Here is a 15,895-nt window from a genome sequence, read left to right as displayed (position 1 = left end):
ACTCTCTCTGCTTTCATATTGAAATCAACTCTGTGCCAAAGGTTTGCAGCAAAATGTCTGAACTCCAGACTAAGCTGACTTGTAACTCGCTTACAGATGCAGCAGCAATTGATCAGACAGGTCAAGTTCTTTGATGCCATTGCTGTTTTAAAATAGAGCATGAAGTTGGAACTCTATTATGTTTGTGCATGAAGTGCTCACATATACCTCCCAAACAAGAATGTCCAACTGAACTGTGAGCCAGAATCGAATGCTCTTGATCTCCTTCAGTTCAGTCTTAAAGTAACTCTTCTCTTTGTTTAACAAAGCTGTTTGCAGAAAGCAATGACATGTCTTTGCTTGTAGCCCTTCCCCTACAGGAATGTAGAGCAAAGAAGAGATGACGCAAAGGACACGAGAGCATATGTGCAAAGATTCACAGGCATAAAGGTCGAAGGGAGAAAGTGGTGAGCAAAGACTAGTTAGTCTCTGTAAGGGGCTTGCTGAATTATTGTAAATGTTTAATGCCATGTGCTTCATATGAGTAGCAAGTTGAGATGGTGTTAAAAGCACAGCTGCTTGTTGCACTCTTTATAAGCCCAAAATGGTCTGTAGCAAGTAGGTGTAAGCACTTTCTAGCTGATCGTAGTCATTGAAGCTGCCTTTTTTGGCTGGTGTTTGCACAGACATACAGACCATACGTGCCCATTTATCTCCACAGTTTTTCAGAAGAAAAGGGAGAAAATTACCAATGTTGGTTTTTTTCCTTATTTTTGATTAATAGGGAGGCATGGTAGCAGATGCTATATTTTTATTAAACAGATTTTCTTCTGCAGTTATGTACTGCAGGCCAGGTCGCTGGGTTCATGGTCCAAAGTTATCTCCCTGGCCCTGCTGACCTTTATCCGTGCCTATAGAAACCCCCCAGGCTCTAAAGACCTTCGGTCTGTGCTGTTGTTACTGCCTAAGACCTTACCTAAACACAGTGCACACTCCCACATGCCCAGAATGCAACACCAACGGGTCATATCGAGCAACTTGGAACTACTGTTTCCGATTCATTTATTTTGGGTTTTAACACGGTTGGGTCCCTGAGCTGTTTGTCATTTTGACCCCAGCGATGATTGGCTGGAGATTCACTGTGGCCTGACCAGGACTGGTCTGTTGCCAGGCCCCAAGGCGCATCTGCTATGGTCGTGACTCATGTAGCTCTGGCCTGGAATCAGTGTTTTCTTTGTTTTAAATACGTGGAATTTGTCCACTGACTTTCAGACTCAACCTGTTGAGCCAGCTCCAGAGATCGCTGTTCACAAACATGTTTTATCCAGAATCTTGTATTCCACTTTAAAACCTTTTAGTGATAACGAAAACTTTCAGCAGATTTTAACACATAAATATGAATTTTATCTATGCCTTATGCATTGTTGCTCATAACGTCAATGCTGTGGGGAATGAATATCTTACATTTCTTACAGTGCTTATTTTTCTTATCTGTTGGTCTGATCAGTTCTGACTATAATTATCATGCTTAATGTTGTTGTTTGGGTTTTTTTTTTTACCGACATCACATTAGGGCTTCATTAGGCATCTGTCAGTATCAGTGATGTCGGTGTTTCCATAAATTGCCTCTGTTTATTCTTTTATTTTTTCCCACAAGCGTCCTGTTTTGTAATTAAATCCAATCCTTTGGTATCTCTTAATCAGGGTGGTCGTTTTTGATTAGTTTAACATCCTTCAAGCAGCTTCCAGGTACTGATAAAGTCAGTCTTTCTGTGGTTTTGCTTGTTAAACTAATCTGCAAATTGTTGTTGCTGTGGATTTTACATCTGTAACCTTTTTATAGTGGAAAAAAGTTGCTACACTTTCTCAAGAACTATGCCTTACCCACAAACAAATGGATGTGTGTTCAGAGAATAGAAATTTGATCCTGTATCTGCATTACTGGCAGGTCATTACAGGACTTGGCCTTTTCTATCCAACCTTTCCTGTGAAAGCTTTGCTGTGTTATTAGTAATTTACAGCAATATCTGTTTTGTTGAAAGCAGGTAGCCTTGTCTGCGTATTTGAAGGGGAGGACGCTAGCAGGGAGGGAAGAGTAAACCTCTGTGTGAGAGACAAAGGAATGTGGCAGTTGGTTTCCATTCACGTCAGACGTTGCATAAGAGAGGTCCGACTTGTGCATCATCAGAATCCAAATGGTCACACAGCGCTGCAGACTGCAGTCGTGATCACATATCGCCCGTTTAGTAAAAGAAGGATCTATTTTAGGTTAACAAGCTCTGCCTCCTCTAACTTTTATCCCCGATTCGCTAAACGTTTTGTTCCCACAAGCGATTGTCGAGGCCAAGCGCTCCAATGATGTTTTCTATTTTCAGTGACCACTTGGGTCCAATAGTTAGAAGCAAATTAGTGGAAAGTTCCTCAAGCATGGGATTTCCATTATAGCGACACACTGTTTTCTCATGATTACATGTAACACTTTAAACAGCAATATCACACTGTGATAGACCACATAAAAATGTGATTTTAGTGTTTATGATGTCCTGTAATACCTTATTATAAAATTTCTTTTATTTTATTTTTCATCATTAAAATGACAGCAAAAAGGGAATGAAGAGAATGAAACTATTAGCAGTTTGAAGAAGTTCCCGAAATGACAGTAAACACAAGCAGAAAATGACCAAGAATTTGATGAAAATTTGCTGTACATTTTGCAATATTTAGAACTTTTTTTTTTTTTTTAATCTTCCTGAGACCTGTAGACTTTTGATAATGAGCTAGATACAACATACCGACCACAGCCCCAACACAAACTACCCCCACGTCTGATTATATATCCCTTTCTTACCTCTTGCTTACACAGTGACTGGTTAAGCTGCTCACTTATTTGTTCCTGCTTACTCACCCTAAGACAGACACCCATGCCCCCCACCCTTTTATTTTTTTAAACGCTTTCTGTAGTCTTTATGGTGAGGCATGCTGATACTATTATTAGCATCTTAAGAACAGAGTCTGTGCCCTGTTCTGGTCTCTGTCTCGCTGTCTCTCTCCCCTCTTCCCCAGACTCCTCACAGCTGGTATCGGGGCCAGAGCCAGACTCCGTGTGCACCCGTAATGTGGTATGCAGGATGTGGGTGCAGAAAGGAGCCTATCCTACTCGCTGTCTCTTAAAATTTCTTTCTATTTTTTTTTTTTTTTTTGATCATATAAGGGTTACCCATAAACAAGTACTACATATTCCTTACACACTCTGACAGTCTCATTCATCTTGCTCTTACAACTGCATTCCCCAACTCAAGGCATGCACATAGCGCTACAGAATCCCATAGATTTGTGTCCATGCATGAATCTATACTATAGCCGGGCGCATGAAGTTTTGTCTGAGGAGACTGAGCAAAAACAGACAGTAAAGGAGTGAGGCGGTGAAATGTGCAGAGAGAGAATAAGAGGGCTCATCTGTTGTAAGGCAGTAATTAGAGGGAAGAACAGCGAGGGAATGATAGCTTAGTAACACTAGTTGTAATCTTCTCATGAATGGAACACCTTCCACTTGTCTGTGTTCATTTACACTAGCACATTTTATACTTAAGTGTTGCCGCTTCAGCTCTCTACTGATAATTTAATTAGAATTTATATCATACATGTGCTTTAAGAAAAAATATCAAATAAGAAATGCAAAGTAACCTCCAGATGTTTTTTACAGATCTCCTTTTGGCTTTTAAGCAGGCTTTGTTTGATTGGCTCACTGGTTCTTCAGCTTTTACAGCATGTCTGAACTCGCCTGACTGCTGCCAGCCTATCATAAATTGACTCAGTTGAAGTTCAGAATGAACAGGAGGAATGTTGCACAGCATGCAAGACAATTAAAGTGAACGAAGGTTTTAATGGTTATTTTAACACAGAAATAAATGTTTTTTACCTACACTTGCAACGCTTTTCATCCACAATTTTCAATGTCGGCAGATGAGTTTGAGCATTATTTAAAATGCATATATTGGTTTTAGTTATATTTGCACCAACTTATTTTGTGAAAGTTAACAACTTTAAGCATACATATGCAGTATCACTGTTGTAAACCCAGAAACGGTCATGCTTGTGTAAATCAGCAGGTATATAAAGTCTAGCGACACCTTTTTATTGTTTGTCGTTTACCTGCGGACCACCTGTTGCTACATTGTAACTGCAATTCTGGGGAAAGGCTGAACCACGTCCACATGGGCAGACACTGACGTCACCACACCCCACCCCTTTTGCACGTTTCTTCCCCTCTGCGATTGGACGAGAGCAATAGAGGAGGAGCGCCTTTCTGTAAAGTGTGCTCACAACGTTTTTTTTTCTCTACCCTACAGTGAGTCACACCTTCTCATAAGTCCCAACGTAGTGTTTTTACAGGCAGACTACAGCTTAACAGTATTAAGGAGAGACTCTGACATCTCTCTTCATGTTTTAAGCTATGGTCAGAGACTCTTTCTTCTTTTCTGTAGATAAGAAGGTCATGCACCCTCAGAAAAACTCTAAAACCGGACTAAGTTGCAAAATGGTGCTCCAGGCAGTTGGAAAAGTACTAAGGTAAAACTTATATTTTAACTTAAAAGTGTTGTATCTGCTATTCACTTGAGTGTTTCCCCTGCGTTGTTGCTTTTAATGAAGCCGAAGCAGTGGGTTGTTTTAGTGTCGTAATGCTGCTTTTATCGAAGACGCAAAAACCCGCGTCGACTTTGCCTGTTGTTTGTTTTTGTCGTCATATTTCACCACCTTCTGATTACAGCAGCGCTAACAGTTAAATATGGTTTGTTTCGGTTTTTTTTTTAAATTTGTTGTTTTTGTATCTAAAGCTAGAAAGTCTCTAATCTGTGGTTAAATCAAGATAAACTTGCTGCCTCTTGCCTGCAGTAATTACACAAGTATTGGGCTCCTGTGATTCTGGGGTCAGTGCAAATTATCAGGATCACCTGAAAACTAATAATTGCTTTCGCTGCAGCTCTTAGCAAGACTCAACAAGAGCAGGAGAAATGTGACACTATCTTCTCATCCAGTCTAATCAATTATTAAAGACGCCTGTAGTATTTTAACATACTTAATTGTGTTAGTCACAGAAAAAAATTACCCCCTTTTTCCCTTAAAGTAAAAATGAATAAAAGGTCAAATATTTGCCAAGGTTATGTGTAATTAGCCTCTTAATTTATAAAAAAGAATTTTACTGCTATCTACAGGTCATAATATGAAGGCGCAGACTTAATACCTGAGGAATGCCTGACCCCAATATATGGGTTAACAGTTTGTTTGTGTGTCATACAACGTGATAGAGCTACCCCAGTTATAGAGAATAAATGTGTCTACTCTGTTTGTGTCAGAGGCCCACAGTCATTATGACTGTGTTCCTCCAGGGGACAGACAGTCATGTTAATGCTGTGATGAAGGTTCCTGTTACTTTTCAAGTCTTCGGCCAGGTGTGCTTCTCTTCAAGCAGCAGCCCAAAGGGCACATGCCTCACATCCTGTGGTGTTTTGTGAAGATGTGGAGAGGGATAGTGAGGGGACTCCCCACTATTGTAGGTTCGCTTAACACATTCTAGGCTGGATATAAGAGCAGCATCAGAAAGTGTTGTTGTACAGTATGTTGTCTTTTGCAAGAACAAGTTTTTCTGCTCCGTCTTTCTTGCGAACTCAACACCCGTGCTCAAGAAATGTGCTGATCACCGAGAAACTACAGCCTTAATGTATTTGCGGGGGGGGGGATGGTTTCAGAAATCTTCAGTAAAACCTAAATAAAATTACCCTGTTTGAGTTAACACCGACCTTATATAATCCTATTTCCTCCTTCAGTCACTGATTCAATGCCCTTGACTTAGACGCTGTTATGAGTAGAGGTTAGACAAAAGATTACTAAGATGGCTTTTAGGTATTTATGCCTTACCCGTTCTCGTTTTTCTACAAGTAGATTGATGGTTGGTGATGATTGGTGTCGAGAAATTGTGCTTTATTTCAGTATGTTGCTTCCTATTGTGTTAAATCAATTCAAGATTACACTCACAGGTGGTTAAGTCCCAAACCCTTGTGTTGTTATGATGATGAGGCTCGAATGTGGTGCTCACAGGGGTTCCTTGCATATTTTGGTAGACTGAGAGCCAGTAAATGGGATGTTTGATAGGATAACAAGGAGAAGTTGCTAGAACAGGGCTAGTAGATAGTGTGTGTGTGTGTGTGTGTGTGTGTGTGTGTGTGTGTGTGTGTGTGTGTGTGTACATTTACATATGTTTAGGTCCGCACCCTGGCTACAGTCCTCATTTACTCATTTGTGAGGCTGCTTTCACCCCCAGTAAAGCTGTTGATTAAGTGGTGACAGCTGCACTGTTGTAGTTTTTGTTTTCTTGTCCAAAAACTAAAATTGGCAAAATATTAAAACTATACTTAACTCTGAATAAGGCAGTACTGACTTAACAAGGATGAACCTCAGGTTTAGTCGATCCTTAAGTCGGTCTCTTTTGTAAGCTCTGTAATGGCTGCTGTGGTGGAGCTTTGGTGCGCTCAGACTGCTTGCTTTTTTCCCTCTTTGTGGTTTTTCAGGGCAGGGTGCCATTGGGTCTATTTAATTTAAGTCCTGAAATAGATCAGCAGACTTGGAGAAAGCTGCTTATTTAACAAAATAGCAGAGTTCATTCACTCTGTTCTGGCCTTATCATTAAATTTCAGTATTATTCAGAGTTTTATCACACTTTTTTAAACTTGACTAGTATAATAATGGGCTTAGAAATGAGAAATAAATTAGAGATGCACTTCAATATATGACTTGATCCTTAAACTATGACGTGTGTTTAAGGTCTGGGCACATAGTAAGGCTTTATTTGCTGTATGACCTCCAGTGGATGCCAGTGCTGATTTGTTTTTTTGGTTGTTGTTGTTTTTTTTGTTTTACTTTTTACTTTATATTTATATTTTGTTTAATGTGCCAGTGCATTTGATCGCTTTTTTTTTTTTTATCAGTCAGATCAAAGCTCTTCATATAGAAAGCAGCTGTCTTAAAGAAAATGGTAAAAATTGTCAGTGTCACCCGACCAGATTGCATTAAAGCGTCCATATGCCACTCGCTGGATACCGCTGTTATCCAAAAAGCCAATTCAAGCAACAGTTGTGTAATATTTTGCTCGCCTGGAGCCAAAGGCTCAAGAGGAACATGGGTTTTGTTGAACAGGTTTTCTTTGTTTGTGTTCAGCTCACAGAAAGAACCAGTAAAAACTGAAAATGTTGTTTGTTTCTTTTTCTTTTTCTTTTATTTTAAAGCATTAATGTCAGTGATTTGGTGATATGGAGATGATTAACTATGGAAAGAAGAAGTCGGCATGTTCTGAATACTCCTGAAGCGGTTTAGTCGCCAATTTATGGTGTTAGAGAAACTACTGTAGTTAATTCTCCAAGATGGTGCGGTAATGTAGCCCCATCCGATGGCACGATTAATTGGAACCAGATTCTGGTAATGAGATGTAGGTACGCCAAAAGCAAGTCCAAGAGGTTCCTCCTTTTCTGTTAGATGAGCCTTTTGTAAGAACCAAGCGTATTCAGGATTTATTTGGCCCACAGTCAGAAAATAATCAGCAGTTAACATTTGCACGTCATGTATATGCATGTTTGGCTTGGTTGATGCTCACATGTCTACACAAACAGTCTTTCAGACCAGATAGAACTTGCTTCTTCTACTTTTTCTTTGGTGGGAAAAGGGGGCTACTGCTGTGTGTGCGTGCGTGTGTGTGTGTCTGCGCGCGACACACACAGTGCATTTGCTCTGTACTTTTGGTCTTGTACAAGAGGAAAGGTAGTGAGAGAAGATGGCTTGATGGTGGGGGAGGTGGCATTGCTGGGAAAAGTGAAAGGGTGAGAGTGGATAACGGATGGAGTTGAACAGCTGTCGGGTCAGTTACTCCACAGCTCTGCAGCACTGAACTTTGCCTAACCTGTATAACAGCCCTATTTCCTTTTTGTTTTCATTGCAGATAAACACCAGCAGGTGTTTCTTCCTGCTTCTCGCCATCCACTCGTATATAAATCAGGTTTAAATGTATCTCTCGATTATGAGGCCATATCGTGGACCTGCTTCTGCTGGTGCCAGGCACATGTTCCTTTTCTCCCCCACACTCCTGACTTCTGGATTGCCCTGATCTGCCCCTGATCTGGCGAGGAGAAAGAGGCATCTGATGCCTTTTATGGCAAAAACTTGCCTTGGAGAACATTACCAATCAGAAAGTTGTGTGAAGGGAGGAGTGCTGGCAAAGAGGAAGTTTTCTTTATCCTAAAATAAACTAATGGCTACAGACCATCACCTCCCCTTATCCTCAAATATTCGTAAGAACTGGAGGAGGCAATTGTGTGGGAAAATTATGAAATTACAAAAAGAAAGGCAGGAAATGGCTCAGTGAAACAATGTTTTTAAAAGGATCATTTCACAGGACTTGACCAGTTGTTCTGAAAGGCTTAGCAAAACCTTTGAAACGTTGTGAGAGCTTATGGTATCCAAAGATGAAGCTCTTTTGTCGGGAAAAGCTTTTTCACGTGATAGAACATGTAGCTTACAGCGCAAAACCACACAGACCACATGAATATGTCTGTGCCCTCATGAGAGGGAAGGGGGGTATTTTCTGTTTGTTTTGGCTAGAGGAAGGAAGCAGATGGCGATAAGGAGATATGGGGGAAAAAAACAAGCACTTGAAGGAACTTTAAATGTGAAAAAAAGATTGGCAATTAAAACTGACTCGGTACAGTTCATAGTGTGGGGTAAATTGAAAGCTGGTTGGGCAGGACAATCAAGAGTAAGTCTAGATAGTTGCAGCTTACAGTTGCACTGTACCCACGTCGTAGATTCAAAGTACAGTGCAAATGGTGCTGTGAGGAGAGAAGGATGGGAGGAAAGGACAGAAAGATGCCTTAAGACACACGAGTGGAGCAACTGGTGAAAGTAGCCTGTCATTAATAATTAACCATCAGCGTGTAATCTCCAGTGTCTCTGTGGTTTTACTTTTGTTTTTTCTAAATGATGCCAAAACGAGCTCAGGTACTGCCTGACGGAAACATCCGAATAATTTCCCAACAAACAAGAACCTTTAGCACCTTTGCAACCTTTGGTGTGTGTCTGCGAGTGTGACTATGCAAGTGTGAGTCTTTCAGTGTTTTCAGACGCATCCAGAAGACAGTTTACAGCTAAGCATTTGTCTGACAGATCAATTAGGAGACAGTGAACATGTAAGGAAATGGGGGCGGGGGTGTCTTAAACATTTACAAAGTAAAAAGCTCCAGGGCTCTGTATCTGTCTGTATTATGTTGACATGCCTTTCCTTGTTTGCTGAGGTGGAAAGCTGGGCGATGCTTCCTGGAGAACGGAATTAAACAGTGAAAGGCTTTTGAACACGGAGCTCTGGCCAAGAGGCCTCGTGCTTTACAGTCCAGTCGTGTTTTGAAAGTGTTTATTAGTTCCCATGGATATCAGCTGGGCCTGTGTTGATCTTCCCTCCTCGCTCAATTCCTTTCTACTTCTGCCTGCTCTCTTTTGCTCTTCTTCCATGAATTTAATACCCTTTTTCATGCAGAAAAACAAGCCAATTAACTTTCCTCCTGTAAACTCCAGTGGGGTGAGCTGTGAACAGGAAGTAAAGGAGAGAAGGCAAGAGCCGAGAACACATTGATGGATCATTGTGTTTGGAGGTTGTGGAGAAACGAGGATGAGGGGAATTTGCAATAAGTTCAAGAAGGCTGGAAATGAAGGTCAGCAGTAGCACAATAAATTTAAGGAGCAAACTGAACCTCCTTTGTCCTTCAGCAAACCAAAACAGCGTAGCACTGGCAAGTAGGAGCGAAATAAAGACGCATGTATAATCGAGAAGAATAATAGTCTTTACAGGGTGTGGAAAGGCTTGAATGGAATAGCAGATTAAGCTGGTTATTATTAGTCCTAACTTTTAAAATTGTGAAAAAGGAAGATGGGTGGACAGTTGATTGCGCAAAGTCTGCTGCTTGTTAAGATTTTCAACCTTTAACCCAGGAAGGCAGTGCCTTCACTGAGCAGGAGCTGAGGGAAGAAAGGGCTCAGCCCTGGGAACTCTGGCAGAGTGCAATATCACATTGCAGCACTAAAACTAACAGTGGAAGTACAAGGAGCTGGAGATGGCTGCCTTTATAGAAGCTATTCTACAAACATTCGGTATTGAGCCAGAGTTGGAGGATAGGTACAGTAACAAAGGGCTCCTTTGTTTGGTCTCTTTAGGCTGCTGTTAATCAAACGATGGAAGAGTCACAGAACGTTTGTGTTTCGTAACTGATATTTTTGCAATCTGTTATGCATTGGATGCATACCAGTTATTTTATGCTGACTTCCCTGTTTATCAGTGGAATTTTACTGAAGTACTAACTTGGGCTGTTTTGTTTCTATATTTACTGTTGGCTTATCATTTGACCAGCTCATCTTGAAAGGCTGGTTGTAGAATATATGTGGGGGTTTTTCAGCAGCCTGAGCAACTTTCATTCTTTACAGACTCAAACTAAACTGTAGTTTTACAGCTGGCATAAATCTCAGGCACTAGTAAATTTCTTCTCCCGCTTCACTTTATCTTGTATTTGCCTTATCGGCACCCTTATCATTTTATTAATCTGCCCTGTTGTCTTCTATATTCCAGGAAGTCCAAAACGAAGCCAAATGGAAAGAAGCCACCAGCAGAAGAGAAGAAACAGTACTTGGAACCAGAGTTCACGAAAGTCCGCGTGGTGGACTTCGACCTTAAGGAGTTGGTGGTGCTGCCCAGAGAGATAGATCTCAACGAATGGCTAGCCAGCAACAGTGAGTGCCTTTGACTGTGGTAGTCGTGACAAATTTGAACAATAGAGTTGGACACTTGTAGATGCTCGGCATTTAAAAGACATTTAGTGAGGTCCGTACTCATTGATCGAGCTTGGTGTTTGCACCCACTTGTAATGTTTTCTCGGGGGCTTGGAATTGCTTTCCACATCTATATGCGCTTGTCACTCACCTGGATATAACAAGTAGGACAAGGGAGCTAAGCCTTTAACATGATCCAGGCCTGGCACAGTTTAGAGACTGTTCCCGGTGCAACACTACACGCCACCATTTACAGCCACTCTCAGTGCAGCGTGTCAGCCTTTACCAGAATGTATATTTGCCATTATGAGCGTCGCTTCTGGAGTTTATTCAGCTTTCTATGACCTGGCAGCTGGATCAGTCTCAGACTTTCTTTTTGACTTTGCTTTGGTTACATATCCAAACCACTACGGTGCGTGCAGGGGGGGTGGGGTGCAATTCTTCTGTCCTTTTTATTTTAGCTAATAAAACACTGTTGCATAACAACAGATGTGATTTCACATGCCGATAAGTTTTTCACCATGAAAATTAAGTTACACAAGCTTGCATGTATCCATCAGTGGCTGAGGTTTAGCTTCCAGGAAACTCAGTTGGGTGGAGCAATGTTTAGATTTTTTTTTTTCTTTCTTGTAACCAAATAAATAATGATGTCATTTATATTAAATATTTTCCAAATTCAGGCTTCTATGTTGCGCAGGGGGGAAAATGTGTGGGAACTAGTGGGATGGTAGTTTAATCCTAATAGGAATAGCAAGGGATCTACTTCTTTCCTTTGTAAAAATCGGTTGACATTTTGCCTTATTTAGCGTATTTATGTCTCCTGTTGTTGGAGATGATTACATTGGGAGTCCCTCTAGTAGTTCAAAGCTTTAAAAAAACACAGTCACAGAAGACGTATTACTTAAGGAGTCTCACACTACAAGTAAGATGGACGGGTTTTCCTACAACTAACATGCCTTGCAAGCATGTTGACAGTTGAATAGTTTACTTGAGCCCCTATAGACCCCAGCTTTGCTTTGTTACACTGTTGTGCAAGCGTATAAGGCTGTGCAGGAGTTCTACCTTGCAGCAAAAATACCTGTCTGTTTTAGGTGAATGCTTGTCAAAGCCTCCCTCCCATTCTTTGTGTGAATCAGAAACAAAAACATCTTTTGAAGGATGTGATAATTGGAATTAGTGTGTGCGCATGTGACTCTGACTTCCCACTAAGCATTGCGTATACAATTTTAGGTGTGTCCTCACGAGCCAAAGAAGAACGTGACAATAACATATCTTCTTACGGTCATTCACCCACTGGCATGCCTGTGCATTAGTGTTGTTATAATTCCTGTGTTGTGGATGACCAACAGTCTTGTGCTCTCTCATCTCTTTCCCACAGCAACAACATTCTTCAATCTTATCAACCTTCAGTACAGCACTATCTCAGAGTTCTGCACTGGGGAGATCTGTCAAGCCATGACGGCCTGCAACACGTAAGTTATCGCCCACACTTCTGGTTTATTCATAAGATAAGATAAGATAGAACTTTATTAATCCCTCGGGTGGGTTCCTCTGGGAAATTCGACTTCCAAAAAGCACAGCAACGACCGAAGTTACAGTTACAGAATTGTTATATATATATATATATATATATATATATATATATACACACACACACACACACACACACACACACACACACACACACACACACACACACACACACACACACACATAAATACAGAGACAAATATAAATAAAATATACAAAGGGGATAAATAGAATAAATAGGAATAAAAAATAAAAATACAAGTGAATTGCACATTTCAAGTATTGAGTCTATTGCACTGTTGACTATTTACAAAAAGTATTGCACAAGGTATTGTACAGTGAGGTGAAGAGGCACTACAGCTTAGTTGTTCCCCCCTCCTTTGTCCTCCTGTTTCCCCTCCCTCTCCCCTCCAGAGAGGAGTTAAACAGTCTGATGGCGTGTGGGACAAAGGAGTTTTTAAGTCTGTTAGTTCTTGTCTTGGGGAGAAGCAACCTGTCACTGAACAGACTCTTCTGATTGTTTATGGCCGTGTGCAGAGGATGCCCAGCATTGTTCATAATGTCCATCAGTTTCTTTAATGTCATCACTCACCTGGAGAGCCCTTATTGGTTTATTCATCAGAAATCTGGTGTCCTATTGGATAATTCATTAAGCAACGTTTCTCTGGTCAGCAAGGGCGAACTCACAACCCCGAGGAGGTGCTCGGTCTTCTAACTACCCACACAGTATAGAAATGTGCGTATTTTAAAGCTTTCAAGGAGATCTGTTCAGCTCATCTGAAGCTTCGTATTATTTTGTGAATTTATTAGCATGATTGGCAGTTCAAAAATGATCCTTATTTTACACTAGTCCTTCATCCAGGTTCTCAGGTCTGGGAAGGGGGCCTTTAAGGCCACTCACCTATTAAGTCAACTTTTTTCTGATTGGCTGCCCCTCACAAACAGAAGGTTAGGGCTGCTGTGCTTTGATGTGCTTAGATGTTGCACCCAAGGCATGGCCTTTTTAAGCACTAGTTTTCCTCTTTTCATTATTATCACTGGCTTGCACAGACGAAAACCTGATGTAGTCTGGCAAATGTAGAGTCCACATGCTAATAACTGTAGCCTGGGCCAGGTTCAACTTCAATGCCTTGCAGTCCAGCCTGTGATTTTTGCTGCTGTCTGAACCCTGCTAATATCATTACACTCACATCACACACACATTTCCTTGATTCTCTGATCAAAGTGTCACCAGGATGTCTGCCTTTAATCTCTTGCCATTTGTTAGCAATCGGTTCCAGTCCAGGGGCTGAAATGTGTATCGCTCTGAAGTCACCACACAGGATATTTTTTGAAACTTGTCACGTTTTTAGACCCATACCTTTTGTACTAAACTGGTTTATCACTACTATGTGCAGTAAATTAGGCATATTTTACATTAGTTTGTTTAGGATAATCCTGACAGAGGTGTATCCATCTCATGTTAACACAAGGGGATTATGACTAACTCTTAAGTATTTATTGAACTTGCTTCCCCTGTTGAGGTTTGGTGCAGTCTTTTTATGAGGCCTTGACTCTTAAAAAGAGGCCTTCTTTTCCCCTGTGTCTGCTGAAGGCTCGAAAAACTAGATTAGCCACACTTTGAAAAACCGCAAAAATCACTAAACACCTCTTAACACATTGTAAGTAATGCAATCACTCAAGCCGAATTCTGAGACATCGACAAACAACCTGGTGTTTGACAGTAATCACGAGTTCAGCTGTCAGACAATGAAGTTTTCCACTGTTGTCACCTTGAGCTACTGCTTCTAACCCACACCCTGACAAATAAGACAAACATGCTTCACCTGCGGTATTTGAACGGAGGAGGCGTTGGAGCAGATTAACAGGTTTTTGTTTGTGAGTTAATGTCTTGAATATTAAAGACGCAGAGTTGGAGTGAAAATGAAAATAGTCTGAACTCCAAATGTAAGCCCAGCATTTAGGATTGTACCTTTCTCCGCTGCCTGGTACCCAGCACCCCGCCTTTTCCTGCCTATGCAGGACCTGGCACGCGCCGCCCTCTGTGGTTAAAACTGACTGAGGCCCAGTCACAGCAGCAGCGTCAGTGCCCCTGCCCAAGGGCAGAGCTGAGCACTATTTTTGGAAGAAAATGTTTCCATGAGCTCTGAAGGCACCAGAACCATTTGGTAACTATTTAGACCCATTTTGTGTAGGTGGGTGGATAGAAGTGCTCACTGTGTTCACTATACATTGAGTTCTTATAGATGTTTCCAGTTTAGATTCTGTTTCTGAAAATACACCCACTTCTTCAGCATTGTTATAAAAACGTACGTCATTAGGAAAGAATAAAAAAAACATCCAGTCACTTAGCTCGAAGCTAAACATTCACTGCACAGTCAGTTTTTGTGTAAGTCAGTATTTAAAAACAAAATAAAGTGAGGAAGGAAATTAAGAAATACAATTGAATCAAAATCTGCAGTAGACAGAAAGTTGAAAAAGGCATAAAGCCATGTTTTATAAAGTATCCTCAATTAGATTTACTTAATTTAATCTTGTTTTGTGATCAGATTTCTTCTTACATCTCTACAGGCGCTCGTTGTACACACTCGAACAATTTTAACGATTTGATTTTTTTTTTTTTTTTTTTTTATAACTTCTTTTTCTTCTTAACTATAAACCGAGGACACTATAAAAGAGACAAACTAAAGGTTAAGCAAAAGCATATTAAATTTGAAAAGCTGTCTGTGCCCCGTTCATGAAGTCTGACTAAGTCACTGTGTTATCTTTACCATGTCTGCTTGTCTCTGTGTATTTAGCAGCACAGGTATATTTGTAGTTTAGCCCGTCTCCCACATGCACACAGTATTAGACTGTCTGTCTGTTAGTGTATTGTAAGTGTCATGTCCTGCTGTTGTGGTCAGTAGTTGCCTCCTGGAGGATCAGCTATGTGGACACTTTACATTCCTCAGGTTTTGTTATGTCTGCCCTGCTGCCTCCCACAGCCGCACTGCAGACCGCTACACCTGCACTCACATTTTATCTGCTTATTCACTGGCCTCTCCAACTCAGAGATCATCTCTCGTCCCTGTGGTTATTTTGCCATTTCTGTCTCAACATCTCGTCTCCTGACAGCCCTCGAAAAGCCTCCCGTGGCTCATTCATCTATCTCTAAGGTGCCTGCTGACCTCCCGTTTGACCTTTTGTTAACCATGTTTCCAAGCCAGCCGCTTACAATTCAGTTATCTGGGTCAGCCCCCACGGAAATGTTTGCCCAGCAGCAGGACTGACGGGGGATCAGTGTCAGCAAGAGGCAATGTGGCCTGATCAGGAAATTAAAACTCAGAGTCACAGGATCCGCTGTAGCCAAAAAATGTAAACATAATATCTGGGTTGTGCATAAGATTGACGTATCACTTTCAGTCATACAGTGATACTCTGATTAGAGGGCTGGGTTTTTCCTCGATGAGGAAACAAAGCAGGTGATTTTTCATGAGCTAATTGTCACTTGTGTTATTTTATCTTCCTGCTTGCTCGTTTCTGTTCTACC

At 41.1% G+C, this 15,895-nt stretch overlaps 1 protein-coding gene across 5 annotated transcripts in view; it reads left to right on the top strand.

Moving 5' to 3' along the window:
• The window catches only part of mob2a (MOB kinase activator 2a), a 55,733-nt gene that overhangs the window by 38,132 nt on the left and 1,706 nt on the right, over nucleotides 1-15,895 (top strand). For 3 of the 5 annotated variants that reach the window (XM_086298146.1, XM_086298145.1, XM_086298143.1), the window contains exons 2-3: nucleotides 10,637-10,797; nucleotides 12,215-12,308. In XM_086298146.1, the coding sequence (XP_086154272.1) occupies nucleotides 10,637-10,797; nucleotides 12,215-12,308 (255 nt within the window). Of the gene's footprint in view, nucleotides 1-4,327; nucleotides 4,549-10,055; nucleotides 10,190-10,636; nucleotides 10,798-12,214; nucleotides 12,309-15,895 lie in introns of those variants that run through there. The other 2 variants (XM_086298141.1, XM_086298142.1) reach the window with 2 other exon arrangements.

This window comes from Aulonocara sp. 'chitande type north' Nkhata Bay, linkage group LG7 (genome assembly GCF_057382095.1).
Source record: "Aulonocara sp. 'chitande type north' Nkhata Bay isolate Kocher_YH1m ecotype deep benthic linkage group LG7, A_spYH_male_GT1.1, whole genome shotgun sequence".
NCBI classification, from domain to species: Eukaryota; Metazoa; Chordata; class Actinopteri; order Cichliformes; family Cichlidae; genus Aulonocara; species Aulonocara sp. 'chitande type north' Nkhata Bay.
Note: the sequence above shows the minus strand (reverse complement) of the source record. Positions and strands in the feature narration are given on the sequence as shown.